This window comes from Balaenoptera musculus, chromosome 8 (genome assembly GCF_009873245.2).
Source record: "Balaenoptera musculus isolate JJ_BM4_2016_0621 chromosome 8, mBalMus1.pri.v3, whole genome shotgun sequence".
Classification (NCBI taxonomy): domain Eukaryota; kingdom Metazoa; phylum Chordata; class Mammalia; order Artiodactyla; family Balaenopteridae; genus Balaenoptera; species Balaenoptera musculus.
In genome coordinates this window covers 55,252,717-55,271,001 of record NC_045792.1, presented here as the reverse complement: position 1 = coordinate 55,271,001, position 18,285 = coordinate 55,252,717, and the positions used below count along the sequence as shown (strand labels likewise).

General features: G+C 36.7%; 1 protein-coding gene and 1 long non-coding RNA gene across 4 annotated transcripts in view; one reads left to right on the top strand and one right to left on the bottom strand.

Annotated features, from left to right (window-relative positions):
* Window positions 1-18,285, top strand: part of UVRAG (UV radiation resistance associated) — a 318,745-nt gene that overhangs the window by 246,229 nt on the left and 54,231 nt on the right. The window contains exon 14 of one of the 3 annotated variants that reach the window (XM_036860730.1): window positions 3,447-3,813. The exons of the other annotated variants lie outside the window; for them this stretch is intronic. Coding sequence (XP_036716625.1) covers window positions 3,447-3,500 — 54 coding nt within the window. The 3' untranslated portion in view covers window positions 3,501-3,813. Of the gene's footprint in view, window positions 1-3,446; window positions 3,814-18,285 lie in introns of those variants that run through there. 3 annotated transcript variants of the gene reach the window in all.
* LOC118899279 overlaps window positions 1-18,285 on the bottom strand; it is an 84,441-nt gene that overhangs the window by 28,141 nt on the left and 38,015 nt on the right. The gene's annotated exons all lie outside the window — the stretch shown is intronic.

The following is an 18,285-nucleotide window of genomic DNA, read 5'->3' as shown; positions in this document are numbered from 1 at the left end:
GGTGTTCATATTTGGGGATAAAAAAATATGCACACTATGTAAATAGTTAACTAGTACAAGGCATGCAGTGATAACTGTCAAAGGAGAAGTTCCAGTCAAAGTGCGGTTCTGGCTCTCAGCAGGGAGAGTCCCAAAGACGTGGATGGGCATCCCACCGAGGGGATGAGCTTGGGCATGTAATACAATTCACTGCACCTCCATTCCCTTATCTCTGTAAAGGTTGGATACTCATTATAGGATTGTTGCGGGGACAATAAAAAATGAGGGTTAAGTTTGTAGCTCAGGCTTTGTCTGCAGAAAGGGTACTCAATAAATAGTAGCTGCCATTTTTTGTGCTTCATGTTGTTGTTATTCTTGTTAGGCTCATGTGGAGAGGGAATGCTTCAATAGAAAGATAGGGCACCTGAACTGGAAGTTCAAGGAAGGAAAGCCTCTGGCTAGTGAGAGGGGAGGAGGAGCAGAGGTGCAAAGGAAGGGCTGTTTAAGGTATATCACGGCCAGCCTGGCTGGAATAGGTTACCTTAATAGTGGGGATAGGAAAGACATTTTTGACTGACCACCATTGGCCCTGGCACCATACTGTTACCAGTTGTTATACTTGGAACTACAACTGGTCTATGTGAGCTCCCTGGGCATGTTTCAGATGTTTAATAAATATTTATTGAAAGAATGAGTGGTGAATGAGTCAACCAGGAAATTGTTCTTTCCTTCCTTAAGATTGATAGTTAATGAACTTATTTCTATTTAAATAATGTGTGTGTATTTAAATATATATTTAAATGCATCTTGACTTATGTCTGTTTAAATGGAGGCTTTAATTGAAGTAGAAAAATCATGTATATAGTTGTTTTTCAAAAGTTCCATTCTGTATTTAAGGGATAACTTACTATCTTTTTAAACTTGCAAGTGATTGGTTAAATGTTCTTGTATTAATTTTTTAAAGAATCATATCAGTTATTAACCAATTTACTAAACATTTTTAATGATATATTGGCTGTGATCACTGTACTTTCAAGTGCTGAGGGTGATAAATTAACAAGATAAAATAATTTATTTTTATGTCAGTTGGACATTTTCTCCTACTTTAAACTGAAACTAGAAATCCAATGCCAAAAATATCTTTCCAAATGAAAAATAAAACAGTTTTAACTCATATTTATATAGCTTACTTTAGGGTACAGAGATCTTTCACATATATTACCCCTTTCCTCCTTTTCAAAAGCCCTAAAAGTGTTGGTATTATTATCCCCACTTTACATTTAGGTAAACTGAGACTCTGAATAGTGAGCAAAGAAATTCAGATCCTAATCCTCTCACTGCAAGTTCAGGGGACTTGCTGACTTCCTTTTATCAGTCAGAAAGAAACATTAAATAGCAGGTTTCCCTTTTGTCTGTGGCTACCTAAGAGCCAAGTAAAAATTTAGCACCTTACTCGGTTTAGCATCTTTGATAACTTCTGTCTCTTCCTTTATCCTAGTTGTTTTTAAAAATTCACTTTAGGCCTTTATTCTGCATGTTTTAATATTTTAAGCTGGCAAGTTTTTTTCTTTAATTAAAGAAACAAGTTGCTTATTCAGTAATGATGTGAGCCTTTTCCGAGGCACTACTATGAGTAACATTTGTTGCTGGGAGAAAAATATTTAAAGAATGCACCTCAACTGAAATAAAATATATAATGCTTAGTTCAGAGAAGGTAGGATATAAATTCCAACTATTTTTTATGGCTAAGCCTCATGAAGTGAATTATGAGAAATAATATATATGAAAAGTGAATTTGGTCTGATTTTAGTTGGCATCAAAGGGACCAGCATAGCTTAGGTTTAAGCTATTTAAAGAAATGAACTTCAAAAAATTGTTATATGTAAATTTTGGTGTCTAGTAGAGAAAAGCATTTTAAAATGTGCTGATTTGGGTTTCCAGGGAGGATAAAATTAGTATCCTAATTAATGTAAGTTTATCAAGGGAAAGGCCAAAATCCTAGAATAAAATGAATTAAAATAAATGCAGCATAGCTGAGTATTTAAGAGCAAGTACTATGGATTTAGACTGCAAGGTTCAAATGCCAATTTATCACTTTAGCTGTATGATTTTGGATAAGTTACTTAATCTCTCTGTGCGTCAGTGTCTTTATCTGTAAAACAGGGATAATAATACCTATAATTATAATTCCCATCTCTTAGAGTTGTTATAAGGATTAAATAATATTTTTAAAGCATTTAGAATAGTGCCTGGAACTGAGTAGATACTAAAAAAGTGTTTGCTAACTAAATAAAATGCAAAGTACAGTGTAATCTTTGTGATAAAGAAATTCCATATTCCACAAATACAACATGAGGTGAAGATGTGTGGAAGTGGATTACAAGCTAAATGCAAGTTAAGAATAATAAGTAAAGGAGTGGGGGAGTTGCCTTTTTAGCTGCATCAGTGAGAGTACCATGTATAAGGAAGGAAAATTCAGACACCTTGTTCACTATCAGTGAGCTTTTAGTTTCAAGTTAAGGTAGTATTTTTTCTTCTTTCTTTTTCAAAATAGAAATAACTTTTTTTTTATCATATAAATGATTCAATCTCAGTATAAATTTTGTTCAAAATACAGAAAAGCATTAAGGAAAAAATTAAAACCACTTTGGATTCCATTACTCAGAGATGACCATTGTAATATTTTGGTGAACATCTTTCCAAACATCTATGCAAATAAATATACATGCATAAGTTAAATAGGTAATATTTTACATAAATGGTTTCACATTGTGCATTCTGTTGTGTGTCTTACTTTTTTCATTTAACTATTTTGTGAAGATAGTTTCATATTGATGAATATAGTTGTATAAAATTTTGTTGTCTGCATTGCATTCTGTTGTGTGGACATTAACAGTTTCCTTGTTGTTGGACATTTAGATTATTTCCAAGATTTGCCTATTATGAACAACATTACAATGAGAGAAGCATCTTTCTACTTAGATAGTTATACCTGTGTTCAGTTATTCCCTTAAGATAAGTATCTCATTGCTAGGTCAAAGAATACATAAATTATAAAGTTTGACATACCTGTTTTTTTATCCTCTTGCCAATGTTGTTTGTTATTAACCTTTTTTATATGAGAGAAGAAACATAATATCTCTGTGCTTTTATTTGTAGCTCTCTGATTATTAGTGAATGTTAAGTTCAGGCATTTCATATTTTATATATATATATTTCATTTCATTTCATATAAATATTATATATATAAATACATATATATATTTGCTGTTTCAAGTTCTTTGGTGAATCACCAATACCTTCTGATAAATAATGCCTTTTTAAAAAATTATGGTAGACTGTAGAACCCCCCCAAATGATATAAGATATAAGAAAATAATACATAGGCCTTGCAGGTAAGGGTGAAGAATTTGCTGAGTCACAGACATGTCAGTTTTCCTCTGTTTTTACCTCCTTTCTTCCCCCAGTCCTCTCTAGGATTGTCAGTTCCCGTGCTGTATAAAAGCAGTCTATGGCAGTAGGACAAAGGCTGGACTGAAGACAGCTTTTGGAAGAAGCATCTAAACTCCCATCTCCTACTGCCTGGCTCACTTCTTCATTCTTTTCCTCTGCTTGGCACTTTTCATCTGCTGTAAAATGTTTCTTTTCTTTCATCTGAGTCCTAAGACTGGTATTATGATTTCTGTTTACTCTCTTGGCGTTTCTGTGGCTCCGAGCAGGGCTGATGGATCGCTTACTCTGTGTCAGGCGCTGGGCTGGGCATTGAGGAGAAAAGGATGAAGAGGACTCCGTCCCTAACCCTGGTGCTGCTCGCCTTCTAGCCAGGGTGACGTTACAGTGTAGTGTGCACTAATAATGGATGTATGTGTAAAGTTCTTTGGGAAGTACAGTTTTGTTTTGTTTTTTAATCATCACCTTCAAACTTTTTGACTTACCACAACATGATCAAAAAGATTTTAAGATTCTCTAAGAGATCATTTACAAACAGTATGCTGTATGTTGGTGATTTTGTTTACAGAAAATAAGCAAAGATTTATGGAATACCACGTCAGGTAAATAAGGGGTCAAGTCCAATACAAGATGGACTTATAATAATAATGATAATACCACCATACATTTAAGTAGTGCTTTATAGTTTTCAAAGTGCTTTCACACAAAAAGCTCATAACTGATCCTCACAGTTTCTTCTCTGAAGTAGATTTAATAAGAATTTTCAACTTTAATTAAGAAGTTCTTCTTAGGAACTCTTATCATGAGGAAATAATTCTAACTTCCTGAAAACAGTTAAAAGACATTTATCATACTGAAAACAGCTATCTAGGGGTAGGTTAAATAAAGGAATATCCTTAGTCATTAAAAGTTTTATGAAGATTAGATAATAGCAAAGAATTCATTTGTTATTAGTGGAGAAAGGAGGGTAGGGAGTTCAATACATATACTACAATTAAAATTATTAAAATAAAAAATTTAAAGGCACCAAACAAACATTTACCCTTTATGTAGGCGGAAGAATGTTGCCCAGATGTTTGCTAAAATTGTGGACATGCTTGTCTTGTGGGAGTGTTGCCACTTGATAATTGTGGTGTTGTGTAAGAAATTTCACTCTGGGCCTCAGTGTCCTTATTTATCTAATGAGGCTCTCAAAACTCATTGTACAACAGAACGTTGTTGTTGACGTGTTTTTCTAAATGGCTTTAAAACATTTCTTTGTCCGCACTGTGTTCACATGTATAGGTGATAGTTGTATCTCTTTGTTTCCAGACTGCCTTCCTTGCAAGGCTGCTTAGTGTCTTAGCAAGAGCCCTAGATTGTGTGCTAGCCTTTAAGCAAAGAGTTGCCTCACAGTGACATTAGGCAAGTCTCTCAATCTTTCTAAGCTCTAGATTCTTTTAAAATAAGGAAGTTGAAGTAAATAACCTCTTCATTTCCTTCTAGCAGTAATGTTCTATGAATCCTCCCAATCTTGTTTTGAGCAAATGCATGATTTAAAAAAAAAAAAAAAAGAAAGAAAGCACAATAAATTGGTTAGGTAGAGGTGATGAGTGTAAACTGATAAAATCATTTTAGAAAACACTTTGGCATTTTCCAGTGAACTTGAAGATATGCATATGAGAATGTTTATGGCAGTGCTGTTCATAATACCCGAAGACTGGAAACAAGTTGAAAATGTCAGCAATATGTTTATCTTTAATCATGATATATTTATGTAATGGAGTACTGTGCAGCCATGAAACCATAGCTATATGCAATGATTAAGGTAAATTTTACAAGCCTAATGTTGAGTAAAAGAAGCACAACAAAAGAGAATCTCCACAAAGTTACTCTTTTTATGTATAGTTCAAAAATGGGCAAGATTAAACTATATTGGTTGGGATGAAAACTGTACAAAAAGCATGGATAGTGATGAGCTCTGGGTGAGAGGAGGGGCTATAATGAGAAAGGGGCTCACAGGGAGCTTCTAGAGCGCCAGCGTTCTGTTTCTTGACTAAGTGGTGGTTACACAGGGGTTTGCTTTGTCCTTTAAACAGTGCATAGCTGTTTTAAGCATTTTGCTATTTGTATGTTGTATCTTGACATCAAACAGTTACAGGATAGCAACAATAAAAAAGTATATATGTGGGAATTCCCTGGCAGTCCAGAGGTTTGGACTTGGCGCTTTCACTGGTCAGGGAACTAAGATCCTGCAAGCCATGCAGTGCGGCCAAAAAAAAAAGTATATATGACACCATTCTTGTAGTCTTTGAGACATATTTGCCAGTGCAAAGGACTTGATAGTCATTGTCATAAACCAAAAGAAAAAGAATTTTGAAGTAGAGCACTTGGAAGTTCATTTGTCTTAGCTTCACAAATAAGAGTGTCTGCTTTTATTGATTACCTATATGCAAAGCACTTTTTACTCTGTCTCTAATTTTCGTAATAACGCTTTCAGGTTTTTATTATTATCCTCATTTTACAAATGAGGAAACTGAGGCTTAGGGTAATTAAATAACTCCTTGGTAGAGGAAGAATTTTAAATAAATCACTGAAACAAATCTGCATGGACTATTTTTGGTATTTTTTTTTTCTTGTCCATGTAATGGTAAGATAAATTGGAAACAACTTTTGTAACCATTTTAAGATATGTAATACGAAAGTAAGCTCTGAATAAATGAATAGACTGAGTTTTGGATAGATATCTTTTTTTTTTTCCTTTTTTTAGATATCGTTTCTTTGTGCCTAAAAGTATGGAAGATTTCCCAAATGCCTAGTAGTAAATGAGTTTTTGGGTATTTGGGCATTTACCACTTGTAGGTCAAGCCCCTGCACTGAGCATTAAAATCGAACCTAATTAGAAGAGAAAGTGGGAGAAACAATATCTACATGTTTTTAAATTTAATTTAATTTAATTTTTATACAGCAGGTTCTTGTTATCTATTTTATACATATTAGTGTATACATGTCAATCCCAATCTCCCAATTCATCACACCACCCCCCCACCCCTCCCCCACTTCCCCCCTTGTTGTCCATACGTTTGTTCTCTACATCTGTGTCTCTATTTCTGCCTTGCAAACCGGTTCGTCTGTACCATTCTTCTAAATTCCACATATATGCATTAATATACGATATTTGTTTTTCTCTTTCTGACTTACTTCACTCTGTATGACACTCTCTAGGTCCACCCATGTCTCTACAAATGACCCAATTTCGTTCCTTTTTATGGCTGAGTAGTATTCTATTGTATATATGTACCACATCTTCTTCCATTCACCTGTCAGTGGGCATTTAGGTTGCTTCCATGACCTGGCTATTGTAAATAGTGCTGCAGTGAACATTGGGGTGCAAGTGTCTTTTTGAATTATGGTTTTCTCTGGGTATATGCCCAGTAGTGGGATTCCTGGGTCATATGGTAATTCTATTTTTCATTTCTGAAGGAACCCCCATATTGTTCTCCATAGTGGCTGTACCAATTTACATTCCCACCAACAGTGCAAGAGGGTTCCCTTTTCTCCATACTCTCTCCAGCATTTGTTGTTTGTAGATTGTCTGAAGATGCCCATTCTAACTGGTGTGAGGTGATACCTCATTGTAGTTTTGATTTGCATTTCCTAATAATTAGTGATGTTAAGTAGCTTTTCTTGTGCCTCTTGGCCATCTGTATGTCTTCTTTGGAGAAATGTCTGTTTAGGTCTTCTGCCCATTTTTTGATTGCATTGTTTGTTTTTTTAATATTGAGCTACATGAGCTGTTTATATATTTTGGAGATCAATCCTTTGTCTGTTGATTCATTTGCAGATATTTTTTCCCATCTGAGGGTTGTCTTTTCGTCTTGTTTATAGTTTCCTTTGCTGTGCAAAAGCTTTTAAGTTTCATTAGGTACCATTTCTTTATTTTTGTTTTTATTTCCATTACTCTGGGGGTGGGTCAAAAAAGATCTTCCTGTGATTTATGTCACAGTGTTCTTCCTATGTTTTCCTCTAAGAGTTTTATAGTGTCCAGTCTTACATTTGTGTCTTTAATCTATTTTGAGTTTATTTTTGTGTATGGTGTTAGGGAGTGTTCTAATATCATTCTTTTACATGTAGCTGTCCAGTTTTCCCAGCACCACTTACAGAAGAGACTGTCTTTTCTCCATTGTATATCCTTGCCTCCTTTGTCATAGATTAGTTGACCATAGGTGTGTGGGTTTATCTCTGGGCTTTCTATCCTGTTCCATTGATCTGTATTTCTGTTTTTGTGCCAGTACCATATTGTCTTGATTACTGTAGCTTTGTTATATAGTCTAAAGTCAGGGAGTCTGATTCCTCCAGCTCCGTTTTTTTCCCTCAAGATTGCTTTGGCTTTTGTTTGTTGGAAGATTTTTAATCACAGTTTCAATTTTCAGTGCTTGTGATTGGTCTGTTCATATTTTCTATTTCTTCCTGGTTCAGTCTCGGCAGGTTGTGCATTTCCAAGAATTTGTCCATTTCTTCCAGGTTGTCCATTTTATTGGCATAGAGTTGCTTGTAGTAATCTCTCATGATCCTTTGTATTTCTGCAGTGTCAGTTGTTACTTCTCCTTTTTCATTTCTAATTCTATTGATTTGAGTCTTCTCCCTTTTTTTCTTGATGAGTCTGGCTAATGGTTTATCAATTTGTTTATCTTCTCAAAGAACCAGCTTTTAGTTTTATTGATCTTTGCTATTGTTTTCTTTGTTTCTATTTCATTTATCTCTGCTCTGATCTTTATGATTTCTTTCCTTCTATTAACTTTGGATTTTGTTTGTTCTTCTTTCTCTAGTTCCTTTAGGTGTAAGGTTAGATTGTTTATTTGAGATTTTTCTTCTTTCTTGAGGTAGGATTGTATTGCTATAAAGTTCCCTCTTAGAACTGCTTTTGCTGCATCCCATAGGTTTTGGATCATCATGTTTTCATTGTCATTTGTCTCTAGGTAGTTTTTGATTTCCTCTTTGATTTCTTCAGTGATCTCTTGGTTATTTAGTAACGTATCATTTAGCCTCTGTGTGTTTGTGTTTTTTACATTTTTTTCCCTGTAATTTATTTCTAATCTCATAGCATTGTGGTTGGAAAAGATGCTTGATATGATTTTGATTTTCTTAAATTTACTGAGGCTTGGTTTGTCACCCGAGATGTGATCTGTTCTGGAGAATGTTCCATGTGCCCTTGAGAAGAAAGTGTAATCTGCTGTTTTCGGATGAAATGTCCTATAAATATCAATTAAATCTATCTGGTCTATTGTGTAATTTAAAGCTTGTGTTTCCTTATTAATTTTCTGTCTGGATGATCTGTCCATTGGTGTAAGTGAGGTGTTAAAGTCCCCCACTATTATCGTGTTACTGTTGATTTCCTCTTTCATAGCTGTTAGCATTTTCCTTATGTACTGAGGTGCTTCTGTGTTGGGTGCATATATATTTATAATTGTTATATCTCTTCTTGGATTGATCCTTTGATTATTATGTAGTGTCCTTCCTTGTCTCTTGTAACATTCTTTATTTTAAAGTTGTTTTATCTGATATGAGTATTGCTACTCCAGCTTTCTTTTGATTTTCATTTGCATGGAATATCTTTTTCCATCCCCTCACTTTCAGTCTGTATGTGTCCCTAGGTCTGAAGTTGGGTCTCTTGTAGACAACATATATATGGGTCTTGTTTTTGTATCCATTCAGCGAGCCTGTGTCTTTTGGTTGGAGCATTTAATCCATTCACGTTTAAGGTAATTATGGATATGTACATTCCTATTACCATTTTCTCAATTGTTATGGTTTTTGTAGGTTCTTTTCTTCTCTTGTGTTTGCCACCTAGAGAAGTTCCTTTAGCATTTGTTGGAGAGCTGGTTTGGTGGTGCTGAATTCTCTTAGCTTTTGCTTGTCTGTAAAGCTTTTGATTTCTCCATCGAATCTGAATGAGAACCTTGCCAGGTAGAGTAATCTTGGTTGTGGGTTCTTCCCTTTCATCACTTTAAGTATAACATGCCACTCCCTTCTGGCTTGTAGAGTTTCTGCTGAGAAATCAGCTATTAACCTTATGGGAGTTCCCTTGTATGATATTTGTTGTTTTTCCCTTGTTGCTTTTAACAATTTTTCTTTGTCTTTAATTTTTGTCAGTTTGATTACTGTGTGTCTCGGCGTGTTTCTCCTTGGGTTTATCCTGCCTGGGACTCTCTGCGCTGCCTGGATTTGGGTGGCTATTTGCTTTCCCATGTTAGGGAAGTTTTCGACTATAATCTCTTCATATATTTTCTCGGGTCCTTTCACTCTCTTCTCCTTCTGGGACCCCTATAATGTGAATGTTGTTGCGTTTAATGTTGTCCCAGAGTTCTCTTAGGCTGTCTTCATTTTTTTTCATTCTTTTTTCTTTATTCTGTTCTGTGGCAGTGAATTCCACCACTCTGTTCCAGGTCATTTATCCATTCTTCTGCCTCAGTTTTTCTGCTATTGATTCCTTCTAGTGTATTTTTCATTTCAGTTATTGGATTGTTTATCTCTGTTTGTTTGTTCTTTAATTCTTCTAGGTGTTTGTTCTTTAATTCTTCTAGGTCTTTGTTAAACATTTCTTGCATCTTCTCAATCTTTGCCTCCATTCTTTTTCCGAGGTCGTGGATCATCTTCACTATCATTATTCTGAATTCTTTTCTGGAAGGTTGCCTATCTCCACTTCATTTAGTTGTTTTTCTGGGTTTTTATCTTGTTCCTTCATCTGGTTCATAGTCCTCTGCCTTTTCATTTTGTCTATCTTTCTGTGAATGTGGTTTTCGTTCCACAGGCTGCAGGATTGTAGTTCTTTTTGCTTCTGCTGTCTGCCCTCTGGTGGTTGAGGCTTGTGCAAGCTTCCTGATGAGAGTGGGTAGAACTGGCTGTTGCTCTGGTGGGCAGAGCTCAGTAAAACTTTAATCCGCTTGTCTGCCAGATGGGTGGGCTGAGTTCCCTCCCTGTTGTTGTTTGGCCTGAGGCAACCCAGCACTGGAGCCTACAGGCTCTTTGGCAGGGCTAATGGGGGACTCTGGGAGGGCTCACGCCAAGGAGTGCTTCCCAGAACTTCTGCTGCCAGTGTCCTTGTCCCCGCAGGGTGAGCCACAGCTGCCCTCTGGCTCTGCAGGAGACCCTCCAACACTAGCAGGTAGGTCTGTTTCAGTCTCCTATGGGGTCACTGCTCCTTCCCCCTTGGTTCTCATGCACACACTACTTTGTGTGTGCCCTCCAAGAGTGGAGTCTCTGTTTCCCCCAGTCCTGGCAAAGTCCTGCAGTCAAATCCTGCTAGCCTTCAAAGTCTGATTCCTGGGAATTCCTCCTCCCATTGCCAGACCCCCAGCTTGGGAAGCCTGATGTGGAGCTCAGAACCTTCACTCCAGTAGGTGGACTTCTGTGCTATAATTGTTCTCCATTTTGTGAGTCACCCACCCAGCAGTTATGGGATTTGATTTTATTGTGATTGCGCCCCTTCTACTGTCTCACTGCAGCTTCTCCTTTGTCTTTGGATGTGAGGTATCTTTTTTGGTGAGTTCCAGTGTTTTCCTGTCGATGATTGTTCAGCAGTCAGTTGTGATTCTGGTGCTCTCACAAGAGGGAGTGAGCACACGTCCTTCTACTCCGCCATCTTGAACCAATCTCCAATGTCTACATTTTTGATATATTAATTGTGGTGGTCACTTTATCCATAGTTTACTGATCTATGACCACTAAACTAAGCACTAAAAGGAAATTACTTTATCTAGCTAAGCCAAAAAAGATTATTTTACATTTAGTTTGTAATGTCACTTAGGATTCTTCCTAAAGGCTTGTGAACCTTCGCCTTCTTTTAATAAGGCTTCATAATAAGGTCCCCTGAGAGTGAAATCATCTGAGCAGAATGTGCCTGTGTCTTAAAATCTGATAAACATCACTTCATGGTATTTAGGAGATTAAAAGAGACTTAAAACATGTAAATGTTACTTTCAGGTTATTACAGCCAAGGAAGCCTGTGGCCCAGCTATCCAAACAGCTTAACTTCAGCAAGTTGTTGTGAGCAGTGGGTTAGCCAAATTGGTTAGCCCACTTTAAGACTGACTATACTGTCTTTTGAGTTGACTTTTAACTTATGATATAGAATATAATTGTTTCATCTCTGAGGCACATTTATGTGTCCCTTTGCCCCAACACTAATTCATCATCTGCTTTATAGTAATTCCACTCAGATGTCACCATCAAGCACACTGGAGGCTACTAAATGATGTGATTTCCTAATCAGTGACATTAGTTTATATCTCCTTATTAAGATACCCATTAAATTCATACTGGGAGAGATAACATGAACACTAATGCACTTTACATCTTCCATCAGTGCTTTTTTATTTATTTCTATAAAGGAGTTATTAATATCTGAATTTAAGAGTACAAGTGAATGCAAAGCTTTTAGTAATGGTCCACGATCTTTTACTCTGGTAAGATGTGGAAGATGTGAAAAGCAAAGACATTCATTATTATGTTGTCATTTTTATTCTCTCTCCCTCTCTAAAACATAGCCATGAAAATATACATAATACCATTTATTTTAAAAGTTAGTTAATATCTTACTTTCATATAATCTCCTTCTAATTTTAATTTGGAGCTCAGAATATATACAGAATTTTGTGTGCCTTTTGAATATGATGGCCAAAAAGTATAATTGAATGTACTGTACTAGGCTCTGGTGGGTGAGGGGTTATACAACAAGATGCCCCTATGAAAATTAGTCCACATGTATATAAAATATAACTATTCTGATGAATTCCCCACCAAACTGCCTTAACCAAGAGAGATATTCAGTAAATATCTCTCCGTTTCCATTCATCAGCATATGCATTTGAGACAATTGGCAAAGTTGCTAATGTGACTTTCCATTTGAGGAATCCATAAACTACTGCCTTCAGGGCCTATGGCAGCAACATGGTACCCTTTGTTTTGCTTTGGGTTTTTGCTATTACTGCTTTTTCAAAACTGGTAATATGAAGTAAATATTACCAAGAAGTGGCACTTTGGCAAATCTGTTAGCACATACACTTCTATTCGTCTTACTATCAACATCATTACCTTTCACCTTTGGTCCTCACTCTTAGTATGTTATTATCCCAGGTGCAGAAAGAGAAAGTTAGGCAGTGGCAGCCTTTTTAGTTTGCTACTTGTATCAAACTTTCTCTACTGTGAGTAAAACACAATGTCTTAGACTCACTGTATTTAATTTTATATTAACATTCTCTTCCCCCCCTAAATAATCACATGGTTCAATACTAGTACCCACATTTACTAGAGCTGCATTAGTTTGGATTTAACAAGAAGCAGACTTCAAGAGGGGATTAGATGGACAAATGATTCATTGAAAGAGGGAGTGGAGGAAGGTGGGAAGAGCCTTCAGACTGGAATGCAGATATGATACTTGTAGAAGGAGAGAGGGAAGGAAGGAGAACTAAGTAGGAAGATTCTTGGACTGCAACTCAGTTCTAAGAAAGGTTCATCCAGGTTGATGGGAAATCTTCAAGCCAAAGTTGCCCATTGGAGGAGTCGCACGTTTCACCGAAGTGGGCCTACCTCAGCAGCATTGCTGTGCACAGTCATTGGCCGGGAGCAGCCTGTAGGAAGTTTGGCATGAATGCAGTGAGGATCCAGAGGTGCAGTAGCTGGAGCCATCAGCCTGCATGTATATACCCTGCTGCAGAAGATCTAAGGGACACATTTTCTGGCTTCCATACCAGTTCATGACTTCAGATAAATTTAGCACCTACTGCCAATACGGGGTTATTGTAAAGGTTAAATAATGTATTTTAAAACCTTGGAACATGATAATAATAAATGTTAGCTCTTTTTCTGCCTCCCCACCCTCCACTTCTAATAGAATGTGATAATTTTCTAACTTACTTTACTTAGAAGAATATCATTGGGGTAGAAAATGTGCCAAGGTTGTCTATAGCAGTGCTACTCAAAGTGTGTTCTCCAGACCAGCACGTTACCAGTCTGCAGCAAAAGTAAGGAACTTGTACCAAATGTAAGTCAGCTATGTCAATAAACACACTACTTAGTCCAGGTGCAATTTTTTTTTCATATCAAGACAATGAAAGAAGCACTGTGTTTAGTTATATTCCAGCACAAGCTCCTTATTTAATGCATATTGGCACTTTGAGTAGCATTGGGGTTTAGTCAGATATAAGAAGCAAAATATAATACTCTTTTAAAAATCAGATTTTCTTTTTCACTCTATATGCGACTTCATTATATATATTTCTGCTTGTCTGCTACAGAGGAAACCACTCAAAGCTGGGCATTGGCAATTCATGTTACTTATGTCAGTGGCAGCCAATGGCACCATTAGCATTTGTCAGCTTCAGGGCCTGTGACCAAATATCAAAAGTAGGCAGGTTTGTCACTGTCATATTTCTAGGCCCTTTTTCCCAACTCATTTACCAGCAAATATTCATTGACCTTCCACCACCTGCCAGATACCATGTGCCTGCTGACGCCCAGTGTTCTCACGCTGCTGTGTTACAGCCTTGCGAGCCCCCAAGTTGGATGCGCCACCAAAATCTACTTTCCCACACAGTTCCAGGGAACTGAAAGTCCCATTCCCTCAGTAATACAAAGGTGACTTTACCTCCTAGTTACATATTTGCAATTTAAAATTTGAGCCTCTTACTGGAATGATATAAGACACATTTCTGAACTGTGGATGCACTACCTTAATCCATGAGCTGTAATCTTTCTTTAGTTCTGTTAACCATATATACCAGAAATACTTGTCATCACACATCTGTAAAGCTGCTGACCTCTGCCCTAACGTGGGTGTTGAATTTTCCCACAACCTTTTACTTTGGTAACCTTCTGCCATGGAATGACCGTGGGCATGGAGACATGAATCCAGGAAGCCAATCAGACCTGTTCCTTGTATGTTTAAGGATTTAAAGTATTGGCTGTATATTGTTTTTAATTGCAGGCATCCTTTGATATTTGAAACTAATTAGATGGAGGCTTGGTGTATTTTTTTCCTATGTATTCCCAGATCTTTGATGGTTTGTTAACATGATGTAGTAGACTAGGAATATCTACTTTTGCCTTCAGACTTTCGAAAACTAAAGTGCATGTTTCATAAAATTAAAGTGTCCCAAGAGTCAGTTAATATAAAGCAATATTTTACCAAGGTCATAAGTGATTTAATATGAAAGATCATATTTTATTGTAACCATAACAGACTTAACAAAACCTAGGCAGACAAATTGCTGGTTTAGAAATGATCTGAACTTATTTTTCCCAAAAAAACAAAACCCACGAGATTGTGTATATAAGGCAACAGGCATTATTTCATTGATCCCCAAGGTTGTGGATCTAGCAGCAACTATTATAGTGTGCTTTGTTTTTATTATTGCTCTGTTTAGTTAGTCATCCAAATTCTAGCCATTTCTGTTTATAGCAAGATATAGCATATAGCCCAGGCAGCACAGCTAGTCATACCTTTTTATTGATGTAATTTGACTTATTTTGGTTCCTTTCCTAGTGTCTAACATTTTGTGAAGCCCTGACATAAATTATTGGCTTGTATAACCCACTGCATCACCTTCACCCAGAGATTTGCTGCCTATGCAGTTCCTTAATTTTCAAGTGTGCGAGATTTATTTTTCCTTAGTGAGTCCTAATGTTTCTGCATGCACATGCACACACGCTTGTGAATGTGTGTGGGTACATAGGAATGCCAGTGAGAAAGTCAAACATATTCTTGGTTAATTCCTGCATGAGATTCTGGAGAAATCTTTAAACTTACAGATACTGGTTGCTGTGTTCTCAAATTGACTTGATCGTGAACAATATGGTGGTATTTTTAAATTTTTGTTCCAGTTTTGCTTATTTTTCCAAGGAATTCTGACTAATCAGGACTCTACACTTCATCTCCTCAGTGAATACTTATTGACTGCATAGCTGACCAATTGATATTCCCTAAGCCAATGTAAATGCGTAAGATACTCTTACAAGTGTTGTGTATCAGACAAGGCACTTCAGTCCTCATGAGACCCTATAAGATAGAAGGAATTGTCTCCACTTTAAAAATGAGGACTTTGTAGCTCAGAAAACTTAAACACCTTACCCAAAGTCATACAGTTTATAAATGAAGGATCGGGATACTTTATCAGAAGACCTTTATGTACATTATTTTATTTGATCTTTATAACAGTCCTGGAGGTGGACAGAATAAATTCTTTTCTATGCTGTTGATTACGTGGTCACTACAGTGGACCTGGTTCAGTCCAGTACTGTCCTCTGAACTCTGATATTACTTGGCATTTGTTTAAAGTTTATAGGCCAGTAATGGCATTGGTCACACCATTTTAGTGCCCCTGTGGTTTCCCAGTGGATAGTTTTTGTTAAGTGATTCTCTGTTGTCTCCAAAGTAGAGTCCCTGCTCAGATACTTGGTGTTCATGTAAGCACTCTTACAATGAAAAAACAACGGGGTGGGTCGGGGGGGAAGCCTTGCAAATCTGTTCTTGTCAACCACCTGCTTAAAACCTTCAAATAGTTTCCACAGGCTACCTTCCCCCTCAAAAACAAAAACGAAAGGACACTTCAGCATGACAAAGGCTTCGCATGATCTGTCTTCTTCCTCCCTTTTCAGCCTCACCTTCTGCTGCCACTTACCCCAGAACCCCAGCCACTGGCCCTTTGTGCCAGGAAAGCTGAACTGCTTCACTGAGGTGAGGCCCACCTTCCACTTTTGCTTTTTTACCCCCTTTTACCCCCTTTGCCTGATATCTCCCCCTGTCATCCATGTGCTAAACTTCCATTCAGTCTCCACTGTACAGCTCTGCAGTCTTGTCTTCTATGAAGCCTTTCTTTACCCTCCTGAACAGAGTTGTTGTTCATCATCTGTTCTCCCTGCAGAACTTAAAAAAAAAAAAAAAAGAAAGAAAAACTCAGTTGGGAATTCCCTGGCAGTCCAGTGGTTAGGACTCCCCGGGTTCCATCCCTGGTCGGGGAACTAAGATCTCACAAGCCACACAGCACGGCCAAAAAAAACAAAAAAACAAAAAACCTCAGTCAAATATATCAATATTTTTACATTTCTGTTGTTATATATTGTGTGTGTGTGTGTCTCCCCTACTAGACTAATAAACTCTTTAAGGATGAGAGAACAAAGCTTACTCATCCCTTTATCCTAACACAGTGCCCAGCACGAAAAATGGACTCAGGAAAGGTTTGTACCTAGAAGACAAAAAGAATCATGACCTTCCTCTGTGGATTAAGGACTAAGAATTCAACACTGAAAGGAAGAACTTGCCATTTAAAAGGAGAGGGGGGTACACATTTGTATCATTGTACAAATTGTACACATTGTATTTGAAATTACTGTCTTCACTTATAAATGTGCTGGGCTTGGCATGTGTCTAGGAAGATAATGCAGGGCTTTGAGAAGTGGAGTTAGATTAAAGAGAAATTATGCAGTGAGTGAGCATTTTCCCCAAAACTATTCCTTTGGTAATAAGTTGTTATAAGTTATTGAGTACCTTTTTCTCTTCTAGTTAAACAGAGAGCTGACAAATGTTTTCAAAGTGTTATCAGCATTTTCTAATAGTTTGTCTTTCACTGACACTTTTATTTAATTATTTCAGATGTAGTAGTAAATTACTGCCCTTGTGTGTAATTCAACTAGTGGCAATATTAGGCAGATTGTTACCAGCTCACCAGGATGTGTGACATGATGCCATTTGAAACTCTGAAAATGGAGGGGAAGGGATTGTGTCTTTAGATAACTCAGCCGTGGAGCTCTGGACCATTAATACTGTTTTTAGTTTTATAAAAATTGTACATGCTGTTAAAGAGTCAAATAGTTCCATAAGGTTTATTATGAAAAATAGTATTTCTCCTTGTTCCCCAAAGGCAACCACTTTTCTATAATTTTAACAGATTCTCTTAGTATTTGCCTCTAAATAACCTGACAGTATTGATGCTTCTTGGGTTTTGTTTTAGGATTACCAGTGATTCCTTCAGTGAAGGAGGAGAATTTAGCTCCCTTTCACCACCTCTTTACTGCAGCTATATTCCATTCTACCAATATAGGTTAGTATTTAAATTACCAGTTCTATGTAAATTTCCCTCATAGATAAGAATGCAGTATACTATGATTACTTTTTTCCTACCTAATATTTTTTGGTTTCTTTGAAGTTTATGATTCTCTTATTTTTACTCTGATTAGTTTTCAATATGCTTATAGCTAATTCTACCCCAAATTCTCCACCAGTTATCTAAATCTCCTTTCAAAATGTTCAGACATATCAGATGTACAATCTGTTACTCGTCAGGTATTCAGTCAATTTAATCTTTGGAAGAAATCTCTCCTGAAGCCTTCTGACATGCTCCAGTCTCTATGCCTTTACTATAATCCTAGGGATTCCCATCACTTCTCTTATGTTGAAATCCATTTCTCAAATGGATTCCATGTCTTCCTCTTTCTCAGTGTACTCTCTTGTTTTGTTGGCAAATATCCTCCTATAGCTTCCTGAGAAGAGGTAAATTTTAGTGACTTTGTAAATATAAAAATATCTTTATTCTTTTTTGGCTGGGTATGGAATTAGGCTGGAAAAAAATATCTATATATATATGTATATAGATATAGATTTTTTTTAAGAATTTTCAAGTCATTGCTCCATTATGTTTTAACTTCTGGTGTTACTTTTGAGAAACCTAAAGATATTTGATTCCCCTTTTTTTGAATGTGATCTATTTACTTATTTTGTTTTGCTTTGCTTTGTTTTCTTTCTGGAAATTTGTAAGAACTCCTCAGTGTTTTAAAATTTCAGACTGATGGGCCTTTGAGTTTATTTTTATCCATTGTGCTAGG